At 40.3% G+C, this 27,073-nt stretch overlaps 1 protein-coding gene across 1 annotated transcript in view; it reads right to left on the bottom strand.

Annotated features, from left to right (window-relative positions):
- CEMIP2 (cell migration inducing hyaluronidase 2) overlaps positions 1-26,723 on the bottom strand; it is a 78,527-nt gene extending 51,804 nt beyond the window's left edge. The window contains exons 1-5 of the mRNA XM_060014635.1: positions 26,238-26,723; positions 10,048-10,390; positions 5,601-5,741; positions 4,434-4,995; positions 651-820 (exon numbers count right to left, since the gene is read on the bottom strand). Coding sequence (XP_059870618.1) covers positions 651-820; positions 4,434-4,995; positions 5,601-5,741; positions 10,048-10,378 — 1,204 coding nt within the window. The 5' untranslated portion in view covers positions 10,379-10,390; positions 26,238-26,723. The remainder of the gene's footprint in view (positions 1-650; positions 821-4,433; positions 4,996-5,600; positions 5,742-10,047; positions 10,391-26,237) is intronic.
- Positions 26,724-27,073: the final 350 nt, after the last annotated feature.

Below are 27,073 nucleotides of genomic sequence, written 5' to 3'. Positions count from 1 at the left end.
TTTTAAATGTGCTGAAGAAAAAGTAAAGACCTAAGGTAACTTTACAATACATTATTTAAGGAGAGGAAAGCAGGTTAAAATAAAATGAACACTACGGGAGGCAACATAGATTGAAGAGTGCTAATTAACTCTGAATGATAGGGTTAAACATTAATTTTAACTGTACTTTTCTGTGTTTTCCAATTTGTCCATAAGATAAATGTAGTAGCTGGATTATCAAGGAAAAATTGCTAAGAAAATGAGTAATTTGTTTATACAGCATGTGTTCAAATGTAATATTTGTCGACACGTCTATATAACAAGAAAATCTAAAGTACAAGATCATTTCACTGTCACAGAACATAACTTAAGACAGCTCACCCGATCACATCCAGATTGGTTCAATTGGTACCAAATTCAGGAAGCAAATCCATTAACTACACCATATGACTCAAGAATGAAGAACAAAAGTCCAATTGGGGGTGCCTAAACTAGATCATTTTCTAGTCCAGAAAAAACCCTTGAGTCTAAAAGATTACGTACAGTAGAGAAACTATAGGTTTCATCTTTAACCAGTTGAGAAATCTAAACAGTCATTTGAATACACTTAAAAAAAAATCTGTCACAATACTTACCAATGTCTTACAAGAGTATAAACTGTACTCGCCTACCTTCAATCCATTCACTATAAGCTGTCACAGAGAACTTCTGACCATCCACAGTATAAAATTCTTTTTGGGCAAGAGCCTTTCCTCCACTACTATGATTCTCATAGTTTCTCACAGATTCATTGCAAGAAGTACTTCCACCATCAATGACACCAACCAAAGCCCAAGCTTGCCTAGAAGGAAAATAAGCAGGTGCATTTGATTATTTGTCATGGTACTGACCAAATTCCCCAACACAGATGTTATGACAGGTGCTTATTTATGACAGGTGTTAATTCATTTTTTCATTTTTGTCAATCCCTCCACCTCTTTTTCCATATGTGGTTGCAAGTCCAAACTTGACTGAAATAACTGAAATCACAGAAGAAAATGCACCTGAATTTTAAATCCTTGTTTGTCCAGCTCTGTAACAGGTGAAACACTGATGACTATGACTTCAATTAAGCACTGACTTCCTTCCTCAATGCATACCCATTTCATTCCTATATCATTCTGGGCACAAACCCATTTCTTTTTAAATTATTACCTGCTCTCTTTTCCACTATCCTCTCTGCTATGTTCTCAAATCTAGCTGCATAATAGAATCACATGGAGCTTTAGGAATATATCCATGCTTAGACCCAGCCCACACTGATGCAAACATCTCTACAGGTGGGGCCTGGCATTAGTCTGTTTTTAAAGTTCCCCAGATGCCACGACTGTGCAGCCACACTGGAGAACCACTGAGTTAGAACAGTGGTTCTCAAACTTTGTAGGCATCAGAATCATCTGGAGGGCTTGTTAAATCAGATTGCTGGGCCCCACCTTCTGACTGTTTGAGGCTGGGCCATAGAATTTGCATTTATGACAAATTCCCAAGTGATGCTGCTGCTGCTGGTCTAGGAACCACACTGAGAACCTCTGAGTCACAGGTCAGAGGTTAGAGCCGTAGGTATCAACCTTAACTGCACAAATTGCGGGGGGGGGGGGGGGGGGGCGTGTCCTAGCCTTCAGAGATCCTGAGGTAAATCATGTAGGGTGGGCCCTGGGCGTGGGATTTTTTTTAAGATCTCATGTATGCAAACAAGGCTGAGCACCACTGGATTATTGGTTTCTTAATATTCTTAAATTAAATCTGTAGAATCACTATCCAATAGATTTAAAATTTTACATGCTTTATATCTATTTGTTGAAAGCAGTATGTTTGAAAAACACCATTTTATTTCTGTGATACTGTGATAAACATCCCAGGGACTTTGCTCAAGCCTGTGGCAAAATCAATCAAAAAAAAAAAAAAAAAAAAGAACAAAGATAAAAAGTCAGAAAATTTGCCTTAAGACTCCTGGTTTCAAACATGAAAAGAAAAATGTCAACTTCCTACTGTAGAAAAAAAAAAAAGCCAAATGTAATCTATGCTACACAGATGGCTGGATACTCACAGATGAAAGTTAATCAGAGCATGCCTACAACCTTACAAATTCTACACCCACCCCTGCGTGGATTAGCTGCTCTTTGGCCGACTGTGCTTTATAGCTCTATTTATATTCCTTGATACAGCAGAAAGAATCAAACGAAGAATGTCTCCATTTATTATCTCCTGTGTGAGAGGGAAGAGGAAGAATATCAGAGGCTTCCTTTATTTACCAGAACTGCCTCAGCAACTATAAAACAATGTTCTATTCTATTGATATTATCTCCAAAACACTCCTACTTCCCTCCTCCACTTGAGGAAAATTTCAGCGTGCCAGAACATTATCTTCAAAGGGGCATGTTTATGTACCCTGGAGATAATGTCAATGCAATGGAATGTTGGCAAAGGATCACAACTCTAATTCCTCCATCAAATCAGCAGCAATATTTCTAAATTCTAAAAGGAATTTAGAAACAGTAGGGAGAGGATCCCAAAAAGAGTCAAACAAAGTATTCATAGCTAATGAACACACAAAACCTAGAACAATAATGACATAAAGTTGTAATCTCCGGTATTACTGGATAGTGAAACAAAGTAGGTGTCTGACTTTGAACAGACCACACTTCCATTCATAGGTCTATAAATTATAGAAATATGTGCACATGAGCATGAAGGGACGGATAAAAGAACACTCAGAGAAGCACATTTTATGAGAGGTCCGAACTGGACAACCACCCAGATGTCCAGCAGTAAATACACTGTGCTATAGTCATACGATAGAAAATAAACAACGATGAAAATAAGCCACCCTGCATGCACCAACATAAACGACACTCAATAACGAGGTTGAGCAAAGAAGCCAGACACAAAATATAACATATTGTCCGCTTCCATTTATATGAAGTTCAAAGACAGGCAAACCTGAACTTTAGTGTTCTCCACAAATCCAGGGGAGTGGTTTACCTCTGGTGAACAGAGGGAGTGGTCAGTGAACAGGATGGGATAGGATGGGGGCTTCCAGGACACTGGCAACGTTCTCTTTCTTGAACTGGGTGGTCACTACCCCGATATCACATGGTGATAAGTCATTAAACTCTATATTCTTGTTTTTAGCACTTTTCTGTATATGTATAATATTTAATTAAACCACCACCACCATCACCACCCCAAAAGAAACTACCTCTAAGCCCTCCTTCTCTACAGCCTACACAGTATACTCCTAAACTTCCCTCGGGCTTCTCACCTTTGGGGAGCCTCCAAGGCTCCTTCTATTTGCACTCCCATCATACCCTGTAGCTGCACTAAGTTTCTCACTGTATGATCCCCTTCTACTTAGGTCTCTGTTTATCCACCAGATTAAAAGAGGACTCTGAGACAGTGTCCTTTCATCTAAGCATCTATGGGTACCCGGCGCTAAGAATCCCCTAAGTATTCCCTGGGTGAGTAAAAAGCATTTTAAGAACATTACAGATGCTTTTTCTTCACTAATTTTTGTCTTCTTAACTTTCTCTACAATTTCTATAGATAATATTCCATTCCAACACTGACCAAAGAAAAAATAATAACTAGACCAACCAACCATCAAAGGAAAAAAATAATAACTAGATCATTTCAACATGGGAGTTTTGAAGTCCTCTTACTTTTCACTGCAGATATTCCCTGACTTTATTGTGAACAGTAAGCAGAATTAAAACTTGTTTTTTTTTTTAATTAAATGTTGAGCCAGCTGCTTCCCCAGAACCCAGAACTGCATTAGGAAATCATGATTAACTAGCCTATGGCACAAGAACACAAGAATAAACTGTAGGGATGAATCCCACTATCTGGATGAACCTCGTAGCCCTCCAACTTGTGCTTCCTCACATGTGCCAGGGCCCCAAAGGCCTGTGCCCATCAAACAAGCAGACTCAAATTAAAGGATTAAAAAAAAAAAAAGAAAGAAAGAAAAAGAAAATTGTGCATGTTCCACCCCTCCTCAATCTTTTCAGACAACTTTTCCACCTTAGCACGGAATTGGGCCCTAACCTTTCAACTCATAAGGTACCTCCAATTAGCCTGAGTTTCATATGATCTTCAGAAGATAATAAAAGAAGGAAATCAATCTCCTTAAACTGCCTGATTGCTTTCAGTACGTTTCTGTTCTTAATTTTTCACAAGCCCAACGCTAAGGTTCACAAAGTGCTTCATAAACCAAAGCCAAGAAAAGAACTTTGTAAACAGTCTTCTGTCCTCCAGTTCAAAGCAAGAGGCAACGAGACTTCCAAATGGTAGTGGCCATTCTGGCCCCTGAAGTCAGACTGTGAAGTATTTTGTTTCCTTCTCCATCCCGCTCTCCTCTCACACAGACAGACGCTAATACATAGCAGGAAGGAAAGTAGAGAGATATGTGTGCCCACCTGTAGCCCAGTCCTTGGATCAGCTTACTTCCCAGCCGGTCCTGGATCATTTGTATGGTTCCTTGTAAGAGGCTTTTGACTGCTGAATCTCCAACAGCTATGGCAACAATCCGTCCTGGATCCTGGTCTCTCAGGAATTTCTGAAGTCGCCTACTTTCATTGTGGTATTCGTGGGTATCAAACCTCTCGATTTCCAAAATTTTGGCTGTGTCTTGGTCAATGACCCTCACATTGAGGCCCCTGGAAAAGTCCTTTTCAAAGGCATGGGAGCCAAAGGTCAAGCCTGAGGAATTCAGAGTTCTCACCAACAGCGTCCACGATGCCTTCTGTGCCCCATGTAATTCCAGTGTCCCGCCGGCTTCCACACCAATAAATTTTTTGCCAAATGTTGGCATACTTTCACCTTCATCTGACTTGCCATACAAGGCAATTGTCGCTTTGGATTTATAGCGGCAATTTTCTGCTCCAATATGAAGCGCCCCACCATCCTTGATCAGGATGTAACGAGTCCGCAAAGTAATATTTCTGGATCCATCTTTATCGTCCCCAAATACAAGCAGTCCTGCAGGGAATAACACACTAAGTAAGCCAACTTCTAAAACATCTTTCTGAGGTACAGAGAAATAAATTTCATCTTAAGAGGGGAAAAAAGCACTTCCGCAGTTAAGTTGGGAAAAAGAATTTACTAGAAGTCTGCTTAGAAAATTGAACCTGTTTTCAAAACATATTAAAGGAAGAAATGGAGAGTTCATATCTCAACACCCTAAAGATGCCCATGTGTATGAATTTCAATCCATTCACTTTAAAGGTACATCATTTCTAGAAAAATATGTAAGACTCTACAAATCTGAATCTCATTTTCACATATGTTAACCCACATTAACTCTCTCATCACTGTTCATAGTTGTAACAAAGATTTAGCTATGAGAGATGACCTTCTGGAACTATTTCCTTTTCTATAAATCAAGGGTCTTGACTTGAGTGATTTCTACGGCCCTTCCAGCTCTTGAATTCTACTGTTCTACCTTAGGAACTTTTCCTGTCTCCATGGTTAGAGTGACACCACATCCTAAAAGCTAAGAATAGTTTTCTACATAAAGAACATCAAACGTTGCCCTGCAGTAAAGAGCAACCTTGCTGTTCCCATAGACAGGGACTGCTACTTACCTCCATCCTTAATGACTATAGAGTTCACCGTGGCATCTGAGGTCAGGCGGAACATATCTCCCTCCTTGATAACAACTTGTTTTGCAGAATCTTGTCCTGGATCCCAGTTCCTGAGACGAGGGTTTTGATCTGGGCAATTCTCTATAAAACAATGCAACGTCGATATCCCATTAACCAACAATATGCAAAAATACCTTTAGCCAAATCCAAGTACTACCATCATTTATTGCAACCTGCAAGTAACGGGCTGACATATTTTAATTTCCTTCCATAAGGATGGAAGTTCCATCCATCCCACCAAGCAGAGATGTGTCAAATCCTTTACTTCCTCAACGCATAAAAAAGGTTTCACCACAGGGCTTCCCTGGTGGCGCAGTGGTCGAGAGTCCGCCTGCCGATGCAGGGGACACGGGCTCGTGTCCCGGTCCGGGAAGATCCCACATGCCGCGGAGCGGCTGGGCCCGTGAGCCATGGCCGCTGGGCCTGTGCGTCCGGAGGCTGTGCTCCGCGGCGGGAGAGGCTGCAACAGTGAGAGGCCCGCGTACCGCAAAAAAAAAAAAAAGGTTTCACCACAAAACCAAGTCGCTATCCACTAGTTTGGGTCAGAGTCCACAAGGTGAAAACAGAGTTCGCCTGAACTATCTACTCTGGAAATAAATCAACAGTAAGAGGCAAAACTCTGAATTGTTCTTGGACCCACTGTAGAAAGCCGTTTTAGAAAAGAAACTATGTTCACAACACACTGATAAATAAAAAATAGAAATTGCTAACCAATATGTATATTAGGTCTTCCCAGGTTCCTTCCTATGCACAGTGAATCATAAAGTAGGTGAAAATAGCAATTCTTTCATTCCAAAGGCAGCCGCTGATAAACATCACTATCTTCAGAAATATACACTTTCCCAGCAAAGCTTCAAGAGGCAAATGGCCAAAGACATGACTTCTTATTTTCAGAGATGAGGAAACGGCAGATTAGAGAAGCCAAACCCTAGATTACTCAGCAAGTTGAGTGATATGGAAGTTCCCCTTTAAGATATGAGGTTTACTTTCCTTGTAGCGTTTCTTTACTAGAATTATAAATTTCCTCTTGAGGGACTTCCCTGGTGGTATAGTGGGTAACACTTCGTGCTCCCAATGCAGGAGGACCGGGTTCAATCCCTAGTAGGGAAACTAGATCCCACATGCATGCCACAACTTAAGAAGTCTGAACGCAACTAAGACCTGGCACAGCCGAAATAAATATTTTTTTAAAAAAACAGATGTGTATAGTGTACATAATATGTTAGTAACGTGTAAGATATGTTAAAAAAAAAAAAAAGGACTTCCCTGGTGGCACAGTGGTTAAGAATCCACCTGCCAATGTAGGGGACACGGGTTTGAGCCCTGGTCCAGGAAGATCCCACATGCCGCGGAGCAACTAAACCTGTGTGCCACAACTACTGAGCCTGCACTCTAGAGCCTGTGAGCCACAACTACTGAGCTCATGCACCACGACTACTGAAGCTCGTGTGCTGCAACTACTGAAGCCCGCGCGCCTAGAGACCGTGCTCTACAACGAGAAGCCTGCTCACCCCAACGAAGAGTAGCCCCCACTCGCCGCAGCTAGAGAAAGCCCACATGCAGCAACAAAGACCCAACGCAGCCAAAAATGAATAAATTAATCTTAAAAAATAAAATAAAAAATAAATGGAGTGTTTACAAAAAAAGAATTTGCCTCTTGAATAGATGATGATGAAAACATAAAAGTATTTTGCATTGCCACAGCTATTTAATGCAGGAGACATTTAGTTTCTGATATAATTTGGAAGAAAAGAGAGGAAAAAAAAAATCACACCAATTTTGACCAACTAATGACCAGGTAGTTATTGAGGATCAATTTGTCCATTCTGGACTAGATAGTGTAAAATTTATAAAGTATATAATTTATAAAATTTAGAATGAGCTCACAGCCCTCAGAGCATATAACCTAGCTTGGGAGAAAAAGCCACCATGTATGAAATAATACTGAACAATGTGGTAGTTACTTTAGATGAAAAAGCTCAGAGAAAGGAGGGGTGGGGCTAGAGTAACCGAGGCAGCTTCAATGGAGCAGATGACACTAGACATAGATCCTCAAAGGGTGGATAGTATTTAAATAAGAGGAGCATGAAGGGGAGATAAGAATACTAGTGATGCAAATATCCCTTACTATCCAAGTCCATTTGGTTACTCATTTAGAATAGCAAGATACAGCCTACATTTAAACTAAGCCAAGATAAGAATGGACAGGATATGCTTGCAAATCATATGAAGGTGGAAGGTATATGTTGGGGGATAATATGAGAAAAAGTAGAGACACTGGGTACATCACAAAGATATAATTTTTTATAGGAAGAAAATTGTGATCCCTCATTTTGAACTTGCACACCACTAATGCAAGCATCTATTTCTAAGCATTCATGTTGGCTCATGCTTTCTCTTTGAGGTGATAATAACCACTACAGTTAAAATTAGTCCCACTAGTTAAGACCTTGGCAATTATTTCATGGAATTAGTTTTTCTCCTAGCAGTTTCATAATCATTGATATTTAATTCTGATAAATCAATGATCATCACTATTATACTAAGAATAATGCTTAAACTTTTATTCCCATCAAAGAAACAAAAAACATCTTGAATTCGTTCTGACTTAATACTGAGGATTTCTTGAGCTTTTCTTCTACCTCCCTCTCTACCCATAAAACATTTAGCTGGAATGCTCCATGATATCATAAGCAAATGTAGGCCCCAGGTAACAAGCACTGTACCAACTACAGAAGGAAATCCAGAAGGAATCTAAGTCTCAAAAGATCTAGAGCCTACTATAATAGTTATATAATTCCTCTTAATTGTTTATAATTATTCCCCAGGAAAGCATGCTTCATTAGAAATTTTTTATCACCAAAAATTCCAGTCTGTTTTTTTCCAGTAAACTACACTTAATGAGAAAATATATAGTCTGCAGAAAGCATCAAAAAACTAGCTTAGCTAGTTCCACCTTCTCAGCTCCCCATTTGTTGAGCAGTGGATGCATTATCAAAGTTACATAACAGCAATAACCACAGTGAGGCTGATCCTGAAATATTTCAGCATACCACATCTTTCCACTGATATTCTGCCCTTACACTGCCAAAATGTGAAACTAAACGATGTTGATTCAAGGAACCACATCAGCAATTCAATGTCTTAGCTAGAATATGAAAACATCAATTAAAGCCACAGATTTCAGCTCTGATTTTCCGAAATCTAGCATCCCTTTACTGAAGATTACTTGGAAAGAATGAATCAACAGCAGTGAATTTGGTTATTTCTCTGGAGAAAAGGGGAAAGAAAGTCAATGCTGCGTGCAATGGAAAGCAATGTTGCAAGTTCTTTATGTGGTCTACTGGCTTGGCCAACAAAGATGTTGAATGAACATCTCTCTTAACTTTAGGTCTATTTTCTTAGAAGTATTGACATTACCTCCTCCCAAAACCTTAAAGTCTATAAGACCCCTAAATCACCCATGAAAACTAAATATACTAATATTTCTAAGTCTAATAACTGGTAAAATGCTTCTCAAACATTATACCCATTTAAGGAGGCACTAATTCAACAAAAATCTGTTGCAGACTATAAAAAGAAAATGCAGACCAGTATGGTACCAATCCAGTGGCCTGGTCTGCTTTTTCCACAGTGCTGAGCCCTTTGATTTTCGGAGAGACGGATAGGGTATATTATGAGGCCATTCTTCATTGGTACTATATTGAGGCTGACTGACAATAAACTTTTCAAAATCATTCAAAGTACTGCTATATTACCAACTTGAAAAGCAAAGGCCATTTAAGAAATTAAAATCTCCCTAAATGATGTTTAACTATGAAGACAAGTGTATCAGAACTTATACCTACTAATGGATCTTCTTCTTTAAGGATATGTCTTGTTCCTCAAAAATATTGGAAGCTTCTCTTTTGGAGCTGTCTCCTCAACTGGTTTCAAATGGCAGAACACAAAACTTACCACTTTCACTTATTTTTCAATTAAATATACTTTATCACTGCATTTAGTAATTTTTATTACTAAAAACTTGTGTCAGTCTGAAAATCATACCTACCACAAAAGATGAAATTGTGCTACGACAGGATTTCAAAAAAGACTCTTAAAATTACTATTTTGAAAAGAAATGCTCTAAGAAAGTCTTGAGCCCTGGGACAAAGTGGGAAAATGGAAAGGAAGAGCAATCCTTTAATTTTGTCATTTCCAGTGGATTCCTTTAACAATTGCTCTCATTCATAAGAAGATACACCTCATATTATCTAATTATATATTAGTAAGCTAGAGCCAAGTTAAAATAACAAAAGACTTTTCAGAATTTATTCTACTCTTTCCTTCCCTTCTTTCTTCTCCTAGAATGGGTTCTGTATGCACACATGCACACATACGCACTTACCATCTGGAGCATATTTTGAGGATATTCCTAAAATGACTGCAAGTGCAACAAAAAATGAAAAACTAGTAATAGCAAAGCAAATGAAAGTATTTTTGTGCCTCTTCTGCTTTCGGCTTTCTCTCTGGGCCTGTTGTTCCTCAGATGAGAAAGCAAAGGTGGCCCGGGCTTCCGGTCTGGTAGAGGTAAATTTGGCTGCAGCTTGGCTCTTTGGAGGAGGAGGGGGACGCAGTGGGACAACCTTCCCTGGAACATAGCCAGATGAGCGATGGCTGTTTCCATTCTGAGGTTGCAGGAAAGCAGGGGAGTGGCCCCTGGAGTTAGTGGCATGCATGATATACTGTCACTGTGAAAAGAAAAGAAAATTAAGGCTCAGAAATGTGAGAATTGTAATGGCTTTTTTTTAGTATTGTGGTAAAATATACATAACATGAAGCTTACCATTTTAACCATTTTTAAACGTAAAATCAGTGGCATTAAGCACATTCACAATGTTGTACAACCATTACAACCATCCATTTCCACAACATTTGCATCATCCCAAACAGAAACTCTATAGCCATTAAGCAATAACATTCCCCACTTCGCCCCAGTCCCTGGTAACCACTGTAATGACTTTTTGAAAATATCAAGTCAGCTTACATCCTGGTATAATGAACTATGTCAACAATCACCTCCACTAATCGTCTTCTAATGCCATGGCTCTTCCACCCTGCACATTATAATAAGCCACTAACGTTAATGCCCAGTGCCACACTCCCAAAATTAAGTCAGGAGCCCAGCATCTGTATCTTTTAAATGCCCCCCAAGTGACAGTAATGAGCATCTAGTTTGAGAGCCACAGTTCTGTGGCAACTGTTCTCAATTGTGCATAAGAATCACCAGGGAATCTTGTTAAAAATGTAGATTCCCAGGCTTTCCACCCCAGTGATTCTGGCTCAATTGGTGGAAAGAGTGCCCTGGAGTTCACATTTTTAAAATGTACCTTGGTGACACTGAAGCAGGTGGTCACACCTTGAGTATCATTACTGTAAATCACTTCAAAGAGTCCATGTGTCATATGAGAACCATAAGGTGGCCCTAACAAGTTCCAGGAGGCAAGCATGCATGTTTAGGTGTCTAATTTTTCCACAAAATTTATCTCCTTGTAAAGCAATCAAACTATTTTTAACCATGTTATCACTTAACAGACTGTGAATTCATTTAATGAGAAACTCTATATTATTCCTTTAAATCCTCAAATTTTGTTTAAAAAATAGTAGCATTCAAAGATTATGGTTAAGATGATTTTAAAAAATAGCTAACATTCATAGAGCACTTTACTGCCGGGCACTGTTCTAAACACCTTATGTGTGTTAACTCATCTAATACGTTTAATTTGTCGTATTCATCTAACACAACACATCTATGAGTAGGTGCCATTATCCCCATTTTACATATGAGAAAACTGAGGACTAGAAAAGTTGATTCGCTAGTTTACAGAGAACCAGGACTTGAACCCAAGAATTTTGAATCTAGAGTTCAGGCTCTTAACAGTTACACTCATGTGTCTTCCAAAACAATTGAGAGGCAATAATTTCAAAGAATCAATTCGGCAAGGGTATAACAAGAACTGTGTTGAGTCTGAAAGGGCACCTTAATATTCTCAGAACTTCTTCATGCAGAAGTTTACCAGACTCTACATGATTCTTTCTTATCTAAGAGAAGCTGACATACACACAAAACGGCAGTCCTTTTTACTTTCTATATTCTTTATAGTAAGCATTTACCAGTTTTCGAATAAAAGAATAAGTTTTGAATGAAACCTTACTCTGTAACTTTGCCAAGTTAAAGAAACAGAGGGAGGCTAGGAGGTAGGGAGGGAGAAAAAGAGAAAGAATGGAAGGAGGGAGGGAGGGAGGGAGGGAAAGAAGCGCTGTCATTTAATGTTCTTATTGCAGCAACTGTGAATAAATAAGAAACATGATGTTCATTACTTCCCTTCCTTAACAACTGCAGCATCTCAGAGTCACCTGACTTCATTCAATACTCTTATAATTAATCCCACTCACCTTCTGCCAAAACAACAAAAAAGGGTACTTCCAAACTACTCTAAATTACAGCAAATCCATTAAACACAAAATGTGGCCATTAAAGAAGCCACAAGTAAGTGTTCCCAGGACCCAAACGACCTGGAAATTAATGGGGACAGAAAGGGAATCTAATCAGGAATTGATGCTGATTTTACATGGGGCAAAGAACTTTCTCAGTGTGTCTGTCAAAAACACTTGCTTTGTGGGGTTTGATTTCTGAACAAAAGTAATTATTTAGATGAAGCTTAAGCTCTATGACAAAGGGAGAACAACATGATCGAAGGTGCTGTTGAAGAAACTGCTGTATGTGTCAAGCAGCCGACCAAAATAATAGATACATCCTGCTGGAACAAATGAGAGAGTATGACAAAGACCCCTTTATGATCATCTATTAACAAAGAAAGGACTAAACTAGATACTCTTGAGTGCCAGGCTCACCAGGGTGAGAGGGGAATCAGACTATAATCTCCTCTGAAAGGGAGCAGAAATCTTTTGTTTGAAGCTGAAATCACTTGATACTTTATTGTTTCAGGGTGAGAAAGGTTGTTATTACTTAACAGCCGGGGGGGCCCCTTTTGTGGGAGATAATGTCTCCAGATGTACCCAAAGCAACAGAAAAAAAGGCAGTGAGAGCCTAAATGAAGTCACCATCCCACTGGGAAAAATATTTGTCTTCACATTCACAAAATGGTATCCTAACATGAAAATTCAGATGGTGTCTGCCACAAACTAACATGACCAATAAATCAATGGTAATCATGGTATGTTTTCCCCAGGACCCTTCTGCAAAATTGTATATATTTTTTTCTACATATTATGAGTCCATTAGCTCTATTTTACTGAAAAACATGTAAATACATAAGCAACAAATACAATCACTATTTTCCTAAGTAACACATTACTGAAACTATATTAGAATAAATTTACAAGAAAATAATAATACGCAGATTTTCCTCACAATTTATTACAATTTTTTAATAAGACACAAATACATTGCTTTAGGATTTCACTTTACATTTAAGAGCTTGCTTTAGTAGTATTATAAATCAATTACTTTAAAATATATTGATTGCTAGCTAGATTTCAATTATTCATGGGGAAAAATTGTCATTTCACTCATTCAATAAGCACTTGCGAGCTCTTACTGTCATTAGAGAATTGTGGTAGGGACTATGGGGGATAAAGATAAAAGATATACAGCATCCCCAAGAAATGCAATTCCTAAATTCAATTTTATTATTTATTTATTTTTAATTATTCCAAGTATTTATTTTAACAGTATTTGTGTCAATGAAATAGTATAAAAAGTTAAACAATATTATACATAGAGTCCTAAATTCAATTTTAAATCACTTGCTTGAAGGAAGAGTGAAATTGACCAAGGAAATATCATGAAATACTGTGATAGGTTCCCAGGCTGTTCAGTCCATAAGGTTGTTACTACTCGTAGCATTAGTTTGAACATTAGTTTATGTTCCCAAGAACAACAGAGAAACCTAATAGAGGAAAGAGGATGAAGAGTTTCCCCTGGCTTTCAAGCTTTATTCAAGGCTAGCATTAGGTGTCGTTTTAAAATTTTTACTACAGATGGAAGTTTTTACTTAATATACTGTTAATTTGTTTATATCACCTGTCATTTTTAAAAGGGCTGTATTTCTAGTGGAAATCACATAGTATACAGAGGGAACACACCAGTATTTTAAGATATATTTTAAGAGTTATTTTGGACTGTGCTAAACCCCTAAACACAAACAATCCAAAATGAGGAATAACCCAAGTCATTCATATCAAATTTGGAAATACACTCTACAAAGCTTTTGGAGCATAATTTTTGGTATTTACATGTTCCTTAGAAGAATTATCTTGTGAGTATTTATTTCCTGGATGATTAAAAACCTAGTAGCCCAAAAGGCTTGGTAATAATTAATTTGAAAATAAAACCACGCAATTAAAAATTTTCACCAGGAATTTAGGCAAAATTTAAAGTAGATATGAAAGAAATGACTAAAAGTATGAAAAAATCGTATCAACTTAAAGATATGCAAATACTGAAAAAAGGGGTAGCGTTCAAAACCTAGTACTTTTGTCAAATTCTCAGTTGCCCTCACACAAAAAAATACCTTAAAATTTTCTGGTTATTTTAAATAAAATTCTTCTCTTGGATAAAAAGAGTGTATAAACTCAAACAGTAACTGTGGGAGGGGCTTACAGTTGGTAAGAGTATTCAATTAATTAATTTGATTATAAATTACAATAATCACAGAAAGTAATTTATTTTGAAATTTCAACAACATTAAAGGAGATCATAGTTGGGTTTTTTTGACCTATTAAAAAGGGGCATGATTTTAAGAAAACTGAGATAGTCTCCTATAAAGTTTTCAAATACTGTGCTATTTCATCCATGAAGGCTTCTCAGGATTCCACAATAAGTTCCCTGCCTGTTCTTCCCTGTACTCCGTTTAAAACTCTTATTGAATCACCTTGCTGTCTGCCTTATGTTTCAGTTAATGTAAGTATGTGTCCATCTCCTGCAGTTGACCAAAAGCCTCTTGAGAGCAGGGACAACACCCAGTAGGAACTCAGTAAGTGCTTACTGAACTTAGAACTTACTGTTTTCCTCTCTCTCTCACTCTCTCGCTCTGTCACACACACACACACACACACACACACACACACACACACACACACACTCTCTGGAATTTCCCATTTACTCCTTTTTCAACATCCTTGAGGCTCTGGGAAATTTGTCTAATTTCTATATTAGTTACCCTAATTTGGGAAAAATGGAGAACATTTACTACTTCAAGCAAAAAAGTCAACGCATTAATTTTTACAAAATGCTGATATGCAATCTAGTGGGTGACTAAAAGTTATTATTAACAACTGCAAATAGAAATTCTAAAGATACAGAGCAGCAAACCATCTAGACAAGCTCAGCTTTTCACAATATTTGTAAGTTTTAACCACACACTATGAAATACAGTAGGTACTTTGGAAAAAGGAGATGTTCCATTCCACTTTATATTGTTATGCTGACAGCAAATAAATGCTATGATCAAAGGTAAAGGCTTCTCAATACAGAGATAGTGGCAATTAATTCAAAACTCCTAAGAACCCTTTAAAAGGGTTGAGTTTTCATTTTCTTTCTACTGCTGAGCTACAAATACAGAAGGCCAATTGCCTACCACAAGTGCTTATCACTTACACAGTGGTTGAGGACACTTGCCCTATAGTGCAAAATCATCCAGCCCCTCCAACCCAATGTAGGGGTGTCCCACAGCCCATTGCTATGCCATGCATATTGGCCCCATCATACTGAACACCTAATGAAAATGCAATACTTTTGACTCATTTAAGCCCTTTTAAATCCTGCCTACACTTGGTATAAAAACTTATTTCTGAATGGAAAATTCAGGCTTGTAGGAACACTCAAGAAACTGGCATGATCTCCTCAAGTTTATCTTTCTTTGATCAAGGACATAATTCTTGAAACAGTATCCAACCTAAAGGTCAGTTCTACAAATTAGTCTACTTTCTGAGAGTTTCAGTACAACTGGCCAAAACCTGGCTAAGGAAACTTTTCCTTTTATTAAATCTTTAGTAGGTCTTCGTAACACACTGACTGGTATGCTCAGTCACAGCAAAAATAAAAGTAAATTGTGCCAGGAAAGAGAGGTGTTCGCGAATTATGATGAAAACAAATGATAATTTTGTTTATAATTACTAGTAATCACGACCTAACAAAATTCTTAACCAGCTCCTAATGGCCTTGAACTTTCAATTAATGGTTCTAACTTCCAATCTCCTATTTTTAAGAGAAGGACAACAGAGAATAACATCAAGGTGATTTTCAGGTTTGGGTTTTTTTTGTGTGTGAGGGGGAGTAGGAGGTAGGATGTTTCATCTGGTTTTGTTTTAGATTCAGATATGTCTGTAGTTGATAAACAATGAGCTCAACAACTCAATCATACAAAACTATGCAGTAAGAAACAAACTTAGCAAAGTTGACTTTTAGGATCTTCAATTTCACAAACTGTCAAATATTTAAGTGTGATCAATATTCTCATATAAAGATTTTCAAATGCAAAGGATAAAACAAAGAGAGTTTCGGAGAGGGGGAATTCTCTTATACATAGTTTAGCAGAATATACTTTATTACATATTCTATTCCCAGACCAAACAAGATAAAACACATTTTTCTACAACAATGACTGCAAAGGAATTCAGCATAAATGCTAGGTCTATTCCTATAGCTATTTGAGAGAAAATAGACAGATGGTGGGGAAAAAAATAAGTTCACTTTCATTCAGAGATCTGCTTGGTTTTGTGTAAGCAGACTCGCAAAGAAATGAATACTCTGAGACTTCTAAACAGGACAGTGCCTTCATACTGTCACATTCACACATTCTCCATTATTACCCAGCGCTTGTCATAGCCCTTCTGTCTTTGTCCTTCAACTCTCCAAATCAGAATGAGTCACTAGCCCCTGCAACTGTCTGGCACATTCCCAAGAAATAAGACACTTTGCAGAGTTAGTTTACCTGCATTGATTCCTGCTCATTTCACTAAGCTGATCTCACTGAGGCCAATGTTCAGAAATAGAAGGGGAATGCACCAACCTTGAACCATAAACAGCTCCCTATGAAGTAAAAGGATAAGGTACTGAGACACTTTAATGCTAATCTTCCACCTTCTTTTCGCCACTTGGTCAATTTAGACACATATGATGAATGATATACTCAAAAGTTAACCTAGTATTATATATAAACACCAATATGCACCTGACTTCCAGTTTGGTACCGTATATTGTTCACATTATCTCCCCCCTCAAAAGGAAATAACTCTCTCAATACACACTAACTCTATTAAACCACAATACCGAGAAATCACAAGGAATATTTCAAACATATAGTCCTAAAAAGACTAAATTTACTAGAAAGAAAATTTTTTCCCACTAAGCATTTGAGTTGGAATAATTATTATTTAAAGTTAGAAGACATTTTTTTCCCTGCTTAGAAATTCACTTTTCATTTAATCTATACTCTCTTTGCTAGAAAACTATAGCCAGGAAACAGTAAATCCCTGGAAAACAAAAATTAACTATAAATACTAAGAGTTTGCTTTCCTGGAAAACAACGAAACAATATATGCTCATGGGTCTGTATTTAAGGATTTCAGATTAGCAAATTAGCTACAACTTCACTAAAGTGTATATATCCTTGGCAAATTCTATTGGAATCTCCTGTTAAAATATGGTCCATCAAAACAGAGTCTTTATTTATAATATCTAATGCCCAAAGTAAACCCAGTGAACACTTTCCCACTTTAAAGTAAGTGACCTTTAAGAAATAGTTTAATTCATTATTTTACTCCTCTCACTTATGCAAGGTACAGGAGGCAGATGTCTGATTTTTCTGCCACCAAATATACTCATTAATCCTGTCTTTTTTCAGATCCGTCCATGAAAAGCAATGCTTGACCCTAAAGCCAAGATGGCTGATAGAGCGAAAAGGCTGCAGAACATTATCCCGGGAAACAAAAGAGAAACAAAAGGGGCAAAAATACAGATCTACAGACCAAGGCGGGTAGAAAGGGTAACAACTGAACAATATCTCACATTCCTTGCCCAATCAAAAATAAAATTTTTAAAAAACAGCAAAGTACATAGGCCTCTGGGTAGAAGTAAAGAACTAAAGGATAAGCAAAACTAGAGCATGATTGTTCTTCAACTTGGAAAATTGGAGAGAGGAGAGGGTCATTTTACCTACCAGTTCTCTGCTCTTCACTTCTGTTTCCTTTCTTCCGACTATTATTCCTCAGATTCCTTTTTCTCCTTAATTCTTTCTACTAAAAGCTGTTCTTTTTTCTCCCCTCCCTCTCAAGGGTCTTTAGACCATCCCGCTTCGCCCTTTTTCCCCACTGGCTGGGAGGACACAGCAGAGAGACTCCCAACCTGCTGACAGTGACGGATGGCTGTGCAGAGGCACACAATGGCAGACGGAGGCATGTCATCAGCCTTGCAGCTGGCCTTCGAAAGAAAGAACCAAAGCCTAAGTCTGACCTGAGGGAGGCTGATTTAATTAAGGTCATAGCAAAGGGCAGAGCTGCCTGTGGGCTACATTCTCTGCCAAGCGCCAGGGACAAAGATTTAAGATGCTTTTCCAGAAGAAAAATTCAAGAAAGTCATGTTGGTAGAATGTTGAAAGGTGGGGAAAAAAGAAAAGACAACAGAGATGTGTTTGATAAATCAGTACAGGTGTACCAAAAGTTTATGATCCAGTGACATACAGACATCAAAATGCAATGACAGTAGGAAACATATACCAAGTATGTTTTGACATGCCTTTCAAACTAAGAAATATTCCAGATGAATAATGAGATGCCCAGACTGAAGTGATCCAGGCTACTCAATCCAACATCAAAGCAAAGTTTCCATTAATGGCAGGTGCAGGATCAGAATCCAAATGTATATATATTTTTTAACCTACAACACATAGTGTATTTTTCATACAGTATATTTAAGAGAAAAGCCTTACCAAACAGGGGATGCGTTCAGGTTTGGGGATTGCTTATGAGACAAGGATTTTGCTAGATGATTGGGACCCAGCGATGCAAAAAATATACATGATCTCCACCTTCAAGAAGCGCATAGCCTAGCGTTGAGGGGGTGGGTGTCAGACGATGACACAGGTAAACAAGTAATTACAATATATGTTGAGGCAAAGACACTAGGCTGGTGTGTCTAAAGGGGTGATAGCCTGATTTTATTAAATCCCAAACTTACTTACCCAAATGTATACCATCAGACTACTACTAGTATCTTCCTTTGCATGTGTGAACTAAAATCTACCACTGAACTCTGCCCCTAAAATGACAACACACTGGGCTTCCCCGGTGGCACAGTAGTTGAGAGTCCGCCTGCCGAGGCAGGGGACATGAGTTCGTGCCCTGGTCCAGGAAGATCCCACATGCCGTGGAGCGGCTGGGCCCGTGAGCCATGGCCACTGAGCCTGAGCGTCTGGAGCCTGTGCTCCGCAACGGGAGAGGCCACAACAGTGAGAGGCCTGCGTACCACAAAAAAAAAATGACAACACACTGTCCAACAATAACCAATATAGGGAGAAAACAACAAACTCAGGATGTCTTTCGTATGCTCCAGAAGGCTGGCTGGCAGGTGTCACCTGCAGATGAGTTCCTGAGTTCCTGGCCAAAATACAAAAAAATCACAGCCCCTGTCCTCCTAGGGCTTGTGAAACCGAGGCCTACCATAGGGACCATATATACCCCATCCACGGTCTCCTTGACATTTGTCAAATTCAGGGGTACCAGAGAGTCAAAAGGCAGGACCCCCAGTGAACGAGCAATTACTCAGCACCAGAGCAGAGGCTGGACTTTGCATGGCTGAACAGGGATAGAATACTGCCAGCAGTAGCAGGACAGGTAAACAGGGGCTGAGTAATGAGCTCAAGTGATGAGGACTAAAGCACAAACAGGGAGCAAGAAGAAATACTTTAAGGCTAAAGCCAAGTTCAGACGACATGGTAACCAGGCAGCCGGGGAAGGTTATCCATGAACTGACCATATATTGTGAAGGGGGGCCATATGGTAAGGACAGGCACTTGGACAAACAGCAACTAATATCCATCAAAAGATGTCATTAATCATGCAGATAAGATGATTTCTCTCTCATTTGGCCTTTTCACCTATACCTTCATACACAGCCCACTTGCTACCAAATTGCTAGCTTCTCAACATTACTAGCACTTCAATCTGTCTGAGTATATGGCATTGGATGGCTGGGGAATGGCTATCACCAAGCACCTATTGAACAATTAAAGCCATATCTTTTGCATTAATGAAGTATAATATTTTTTAAATCCTCATACAACGTTGACTTTATAGTGGTGGCACTGGTGGTATTAAAAACAATGGTATGTATGTGGGGGTTTTTTAGCCACAATTTTTAAAAAAATAACTCATTTTTCTAATTTATTCTGTAACCGGAATCAGGCATTTGTCCTTGTGCTAAACTTAATCTTTCCAATCTCTTAAGTGTTAATAATGAATTTTCCAACCTCGTTGTATATTGAAAAACAAAAAAACAAACAAAAAACCTCACTCATTCTTAAGGGAAGTGAGTCACCATTAGCAGAGACCATTATGATAAGAGAAGGCTTGCAGTCTCCAAGCACAAGCCAGTAATTAGGCAAGAGCCCCCAAGTCAATAATAATTTCACTCTTCGGAGAGACTTAGTAATCAGACATGACATCTAGTTTGTGGTGAATATGCATATGTTTTAAGATACTAACATCAAACTCAAAGTCAATGAGGACAATTCTTTTCTCAGTTCCTCAATATGGATTGTCTTAAACTGCAACCTTTTCAGGCAAAAACAATGTTCCAGTCGCACTTCTATGCAATGTTAAAGTCATTTTTAGGGCTTCCCTGGTGGCGTAGTGGTTGAGAGTCTGCCTGCCAATGCAGGGGACACGGGTTCGTGCCCCGGTCCAGGAAGATTCCACATGCCGCGGATTCCACATGCCATGGGCCTGTGAGCCACGGCCGCTAAGCCTGCGTGTCCGGAGCCTGTGCACCGCAACGGGAGACGCCCCAACAGTGAGAGGCCCACGTACCGCAAAAAAAAAAAAAAAGTCATCTTTAAAATACATTAAAGCTAAGACCGCCACAAGCTCTCCCAGGCAAACTTTTCATAATATAAAATCTTATCGAACGTTGCCAAAGTTTTACTTATTGTCCAAACTAAGATGAGGCCCTGATAAAGTAAATAAAGTGAAAGGTTTATCACTTGTCACCATGTAATGAAAATAAATATCTTGTTACAAGTCTGGTTAGTCTAATAATAACAATTTCAGAGCAGATTTGCCTACTAGATCAAAGGACTGATTTGCTGGGAGATAGCAATTCTAAGTTTTAAGTCATACACAGCTTTGAGTCTGTTTCACTTTTTGTAAAGAGACATTTTAATAAAGACCCTATGCCTCACACATCTTTGTATCATTCACAGCAACTTGCACAGTGCCTTGTACATCTTGGGAATGTAACAAAATATTTGCTGGGCATAATTTCTAACAACCAGCATTAAAGGCTTCCCAAAACAAGTACAGGAAAAACAAAAGAACATGCAAACCTATTTCTAATATGCTTTTATCATATGTTTCACAACACAAATCTGAGTAATGTTTCTTACTTAGAAGAACTTGCTTCTTTTAAAAAATGTGCACTTCGACAATATTTTAAATTAGTAGACTATTTATAAAAAATGCAAGTAAAGTTAACGTTACTTTTACACTTAGTTCCTTATCTGACAAACTTATTACAAGTAGCTTCACCCCACTCTGTGCACCATATCACATCCAGATTCTCCCAAACAAAACAGAAGGTACAGTGTCTGCCTTAAACTTGGGCGCAGTGGATTTCTAAGCCAGAATGCAAATTATTTCACTATTAAAACATTAAAATAACTAAATTGCTAACAAAACCAAAGAGTAACAAATTAGAGTATATTGGAGAAAAAAATATGCTGGCTGGAAATTAGGGACAAAGGGGTTCTTGTCCCTGCTCAGCCATTAATTTACTACATGACCTTACCTAATTAGTTAGCCTCTCTGGGTCTCAACTTCCTCATTTTAATATTATTTTTGAGGCCCATTCAAACTGCATACTAAGATTCAGCATGTGTAACTGTCCTGCGAACTGATTTACAGTCATATCACCCTTCCCCCAAAAAGTCACATTTAACATGGCAGTTTTAAATACTGAGTATGGATTTCTATCAAAGGCAATTTATTAAAATGTCAGATGAGCTGAAGTCCATTTCAAGCAGAGAATTAAGGCAAGTATATTAAAGCAAGTACTGCTTACAGATTCAAGTTTCACCTAGACAGCAGCTGTTGCTATTGAGAGCACAGCCTTTCTTTAATAGTGTAGTTGAAAAATTACACCTCTATACAAATGGAGAAAACTATTAAGGGTGATTTTCATGGTCTCAAAAACGCAGATGTATAGTTTTTCTTGTCCTTTCTTTTTCCTTTTCTATATTCATTTTGTTAGGATCAAGACAAACAGAAGGACTAGCCTGACTTGGGAGGGAGGGAGGAGAGTACGGACATTACAGTACAGACCCAGACAAGCCCCTCTCAATTGATGTACTGTACTAGACAGCCCATCCTTCTAATTAGCGTTCACAACCCAAACGCGATGAAAAGATTTCCTATGGCTGAGATGAAGATGCCTGAACAAGTGAGACTCACCATATGACAACAGCTGAAGACTTGCACTCAAGATGGGATTCAGCACACTCAGGAAAGGGCCAATAAAATAGAAATCTGTGACTGAGACCAATTAGACTAAGTTATAAACTGTATCTATTTACAGCTTTTAAAAAGAACATATTTTGAAAGTACCAAACAGCATTAGCTTGTATGGTACTTTATCATATACACAGCAAATTAAATCAAAGTTAATCCTCAAAGAATTCCATAAAGTTATTTTACAGATGAAGAAACAATATGTGAAGAATGTGGGGATCTGCCCAATAAGCAAATGGTTAACAATTGTCAGAGCTTTGTTTTAAACTCAATTCTGACTTCAAGTCCTCCAATCTTTACATTTCAAAATGGTACGTCTAATACCAGTTTTCAGTCCCTACTATTACGTCTGATTTAGTAAATTTTACTTTTCACTAAATTGCTTCCCCCTCCCATTCCCAATCTGATCCTCCTCTGGGTTCTTAAAGCATTCTATGCATAATTCTCCAAACACTTATTGGGCTTTCTAATTGTTCATTTCCTTTTGTACCTAAATAGACTCATTTCTTCAACAGCAGAGATTGTTTTATCTTTCTTTATAGATGGAAGCCACCAGGTTATCTTTGCTCCTTGTTTTTTGTGGGTTTTTTTTTTTTTGGCCTCGAGGCATGTGGGACCTTAGTTCCCTGACCAGGGATCGAACAGGCGCCCCCAGCACTGGCAGCGAGGAGTCTTAACCACTGGACCCCCAGGGAAGTCCCTATCTTTGCTCCTTGTGACCTCTGGAATTTCAACCAATTCATCCAACTCCCTCTCCCTACCAAAAAGAACACTCCACAAAGAGAGTGGGCAATCAGATTGTTTCCAGAAAGCCTGACACACAATAGGTGATTAATAATTGTTAGCTGAAGGGATGGTGGGTGGGTGGATGATGCAATACTCATAAATATTTTACAGCACTTTACAAGGTACACATTTACATACAGCAACCCATGTGAGTAAAACTGTTAACTTGACAATGGTAATTTAAATTTTCTCTTTCTGACATGTGGTTCATCATTCTCAATTTCAGAAACTTGCCCAGAGGCACATAGCTAGTAAGTAGTAACTTTTCAAATTCAGAAATGGCCCACAAGACTACCTTACTCTCTGCTTTGTTTCCTCTTCATTTCCAAGATAGCTGGTTGAGAACAGGCTTGATTATTTCTATTAGAACATGAATGAGGTGTTGCCCCATTCTGGTTTCCTGTTGTGAAAGTTTCCTGACTTTTGAAAATTTGAGGGGTTATAGGCCAAACCAAGGAAAGAGACTCATGGGACTTCCCTAGTGGCGCAGTGGTTAAGAATCTGCCTGCCAATGCTGAGGGTTCGAGCCCTGGTCCAGGAAGATCCCACATGCCGCCCAGCAACTAAGCCCGTGCGCCACAACTACTGAGCCTGCGCTCTAGAGCCCACGAGCCACAACTACTAAGCTTGCGGTCTGCAACTACTGAAGCCTCAGCGCCTAGAGCCCATGCTCCGCAGCAAGAGAAGCCACCGCAATGAGAAGCCCGCGCACCATAACGAAGAATAGCCGCCATACGCCTAGACCCCGCTCGCCGCAACTAGAGAAAGCCCGCGTGCAGCAACCAAGACCCAATGCAGCCAAAATTAACAAATAAACATAAAAAACCCAATAATCCTTAAAAAAAAAAAAGAGAGACTTTTACTCAATTAGCTGTGACAAAGGAAATCTAAACAAGTACCATGTAAGAATTCACTGATTCAATTTTCCTGTCCACACACACACACACACACACACACACAGTGCCCAGTCCTCCCCTTGCTTGCTCATTCACAGACTGTTAAAGGGAAACAGGTGATGACTCAGAGTTCACTTCTAACCTTACTTTTCTGGGCCTGTAAACACATTCAGATAAGACAGCGTCAGGTGGACTGAACTGAAAACCACAAGACTTCCAGTTACACACACACACACACACACACACACACACACACACACACACATATCCTGTAGTGCAGGTACACAGAAAATTGAGAGGAGTGGTTTTAATGTAAAGGATAAAGCATCAAAAGGTGCTAGCCAATGTTTACTAAGCAGAGGAAGTGCACTACCTTCTGCTTTGCCCAGAAATGCACACTCAAAAGAACCCTTTGCATAGCTAATCAAAGACACAACCAAAGTATGATGCCCAGACCAATTCTGAAAACAGCAAGTTTCCTTCAAGGGTCAAACAAACATTAATAGTTCCTTTCTAGACAACCAAAGAACCATAAAGCTAAATATTTTAAATGTATTTGTTTTTATTTTATTTTTTTAACATCTTTATTGGAGTATAATTGCTTTACAATGCTGTGTTAGTTTCTGCTTTATAACAAAGTGAATCAGCTATGCATATACAAAAACCCGATATCCCCTCCCTCTTGCGTCTCCCTCCCAACTTCCCTATCCCACCCCTACCCTCTAGGTGGTCACAAAGCACCGAGCTGATCTCCCAGTGCGAAGCAACGGCTTCCCACTAGCTAGCTATTTTACATTCGGTAGTGTATATATGTCAATTCTACTCTTACTTCGTCCCAGCTTACCCCTCCCCCTCCCGGTGTCCTCAAGTGCATTCTCTATGTCTGCGTCTTTATTCCTGTCCTGCCCATAGGTTCATGAGAACCTAAATGTATTTGTTTTTAAAACAGAGACATTTCCAACAGGTAAGCCTGGCTGCTTTGAGGACTCAGTCTTCACTCAGCTCAGGTGAAACCTCCCTCCATCCCCCTTCCTCTAAATTCTTCTCACTTTGTACTGGGAAGAGCTCACGAAGATAGTATCTGCACACTCTCAACACGCGTAATTATGCAACATCGCATCACAGTCACACTGAAACAAGGGGAGTGAACACAAGCCAGTGAGTGGCTCCTGTGCGGAATGAAAGTTCTTAAAATTATTAAGCACTCTATCCTTAACCCTTACTGCTGATGAAAGGAGACATATATCAAAGTCTGTTTTCCTAACCTAATGCGGAGAATTTAAGTGAGCGGCTTCCGCTCCACGGGAAATCTGGGGACACAAATCAACCCTCAGCAGACAGCATCCAGGGACGTCAGAACCTTGGTTTTATTACAAGGGGTGTAGCAACCAGCATTAACCGCAGCACTTAGGGGTCCTCACAGAGCCGGACCCCCTTCCTTTGCCAAGACCTCCCAACTTTGCAGAGGAAAGCTGGAAGTGGGGGCCAGTGCTAAGCCTTTCCCCAGCTTTAAAGAAAGCTGCACGAGACCTTAAAGAGTTGCCTTACCTTAACTAAAAGAAACTGGGGTGGGAGACGGGGGGGGCACCAACCCAGGGTAATAAAGAGACAAAGATCACCCCCAAACGCGTACGCGCGCGCTCACTGAAGCCGAAACTCTGCAATGCACATTCCACCAACCTTTCACTGTAGTCGGCTTCCTGTGGGGTTTATTCCCCCAAGCCAGCCCTCTCCAGAAAGTTTAAGACTGTTCACACCGACTTTCAAAGGTCCATTGTTTGGTTCCCCGTAAAAGCAATGAAAAGAGCGAGGGAGAGAAAGAAATCAAGATGTGGTTCCCAAAGACCCTTTCTTATGGACAGGACTTACTCGGAGGAGTCTTGTTACTCCTAATCCAAAGAGGAGAAAGGCGGCGCGCGGTGGGAGAGGGGGGAGGGTGCTGTGGGAGGCGGGAGGATTTTGCCGTTTCAATAGAAATGCCCCAATGCCTGACTGCCGGGAGCCGGGAAGGAGCGGAGGACCATGGTCCGCGTCCTGGCAGTGGCCCCCAGCGGGCAGCAAGGGAGGCAGAGCGGAGGGGGCGGGGGCTGGTGACCCCGTTGCTTCTTACCTTCCCCTCCCCCGCTTAGCGTCGGCTAATTCAGGTGCCTACACAGCAGTCCAAAGACACAGAGCCGAGCTCCTGGCGTCCCAGGGTCTGGATCTTCCCTCCATGGTCAGGGAGCCCCTCCAGCCCCGGCCTGCCGCCGCTGCCGCTTTTACGCAACTGGCAGCCGCAGCCTCTGCCAGGAGGTGAAACACTCTCCTCCCGGGAATGACGCGCACTTCCCTCCGCCTCCGCCTCCTCCTCCTCCAGTCCCGAGCCTCAGGGGCAAGGGCCTCAGCTTGCTCTCTCCGGAGCAGCTACTCCGCCGTCTCCGTTCCTTCACCTCCGGGAGGAAGAGGAGGAGAATCGTGGCCCAGGCGGCTCGGGCCGAAGCGTCCGCGCGACAGTGAAGTGGGGGGCGGCCGCGCCGGGCAAAGCGGGGTTCCGGGAGTCCCGCCTGTCCCTGGTCGGCGGGCGCCGCGGCTCGCTTGGGTCGCGCTCAGCCTCCGCCGCCCAGACAAGCAACCCGGCTCTGCGGGGCCGAGGGCTGCTGATTGGGCGCTCGGGCAGGCGAGACGAAGAAGGCGGGGGGAGAGGAGGAGCCTGTGGCCGGAGGAGGCGGTGACCGCGCAGGGCTCCTCCCGCTGCCCCAGCTCAGGGCGAGCTGCGAACGTCGGCGCTCAGCGCCTCTCGCTGCGGCGCCCAGGAACAGCACCTGACCGCCCGGTTGCCGGAGCAGGCCCCCCAAGCAGCGCCTCCACGCTGCGGCACCCATCAACCCCAGGTTGAGCCTAACTCAGAGCCCCCATAACCTCCCAGCTGAGCTTGACTCTGCACCTTCATCACTTCCCGGCTGAGCC

This window comes from Delphinus delphis, chromosome 6 (assembly GCF_949987515.2).
Source record: "Delphinus delphis chromosome 6, mDelDel1.2, whole genome shotgun sequence".
NCBI classification, from domain to species: Eukaryota; Metazoa; Chordata; class Mammalia; order Artiodactyla; family Delphinidae; genus Delphinus; species Delphinus delphis.
This window is presented reverse-complemented; position numbering and strand designations above follow the sequence as displayed.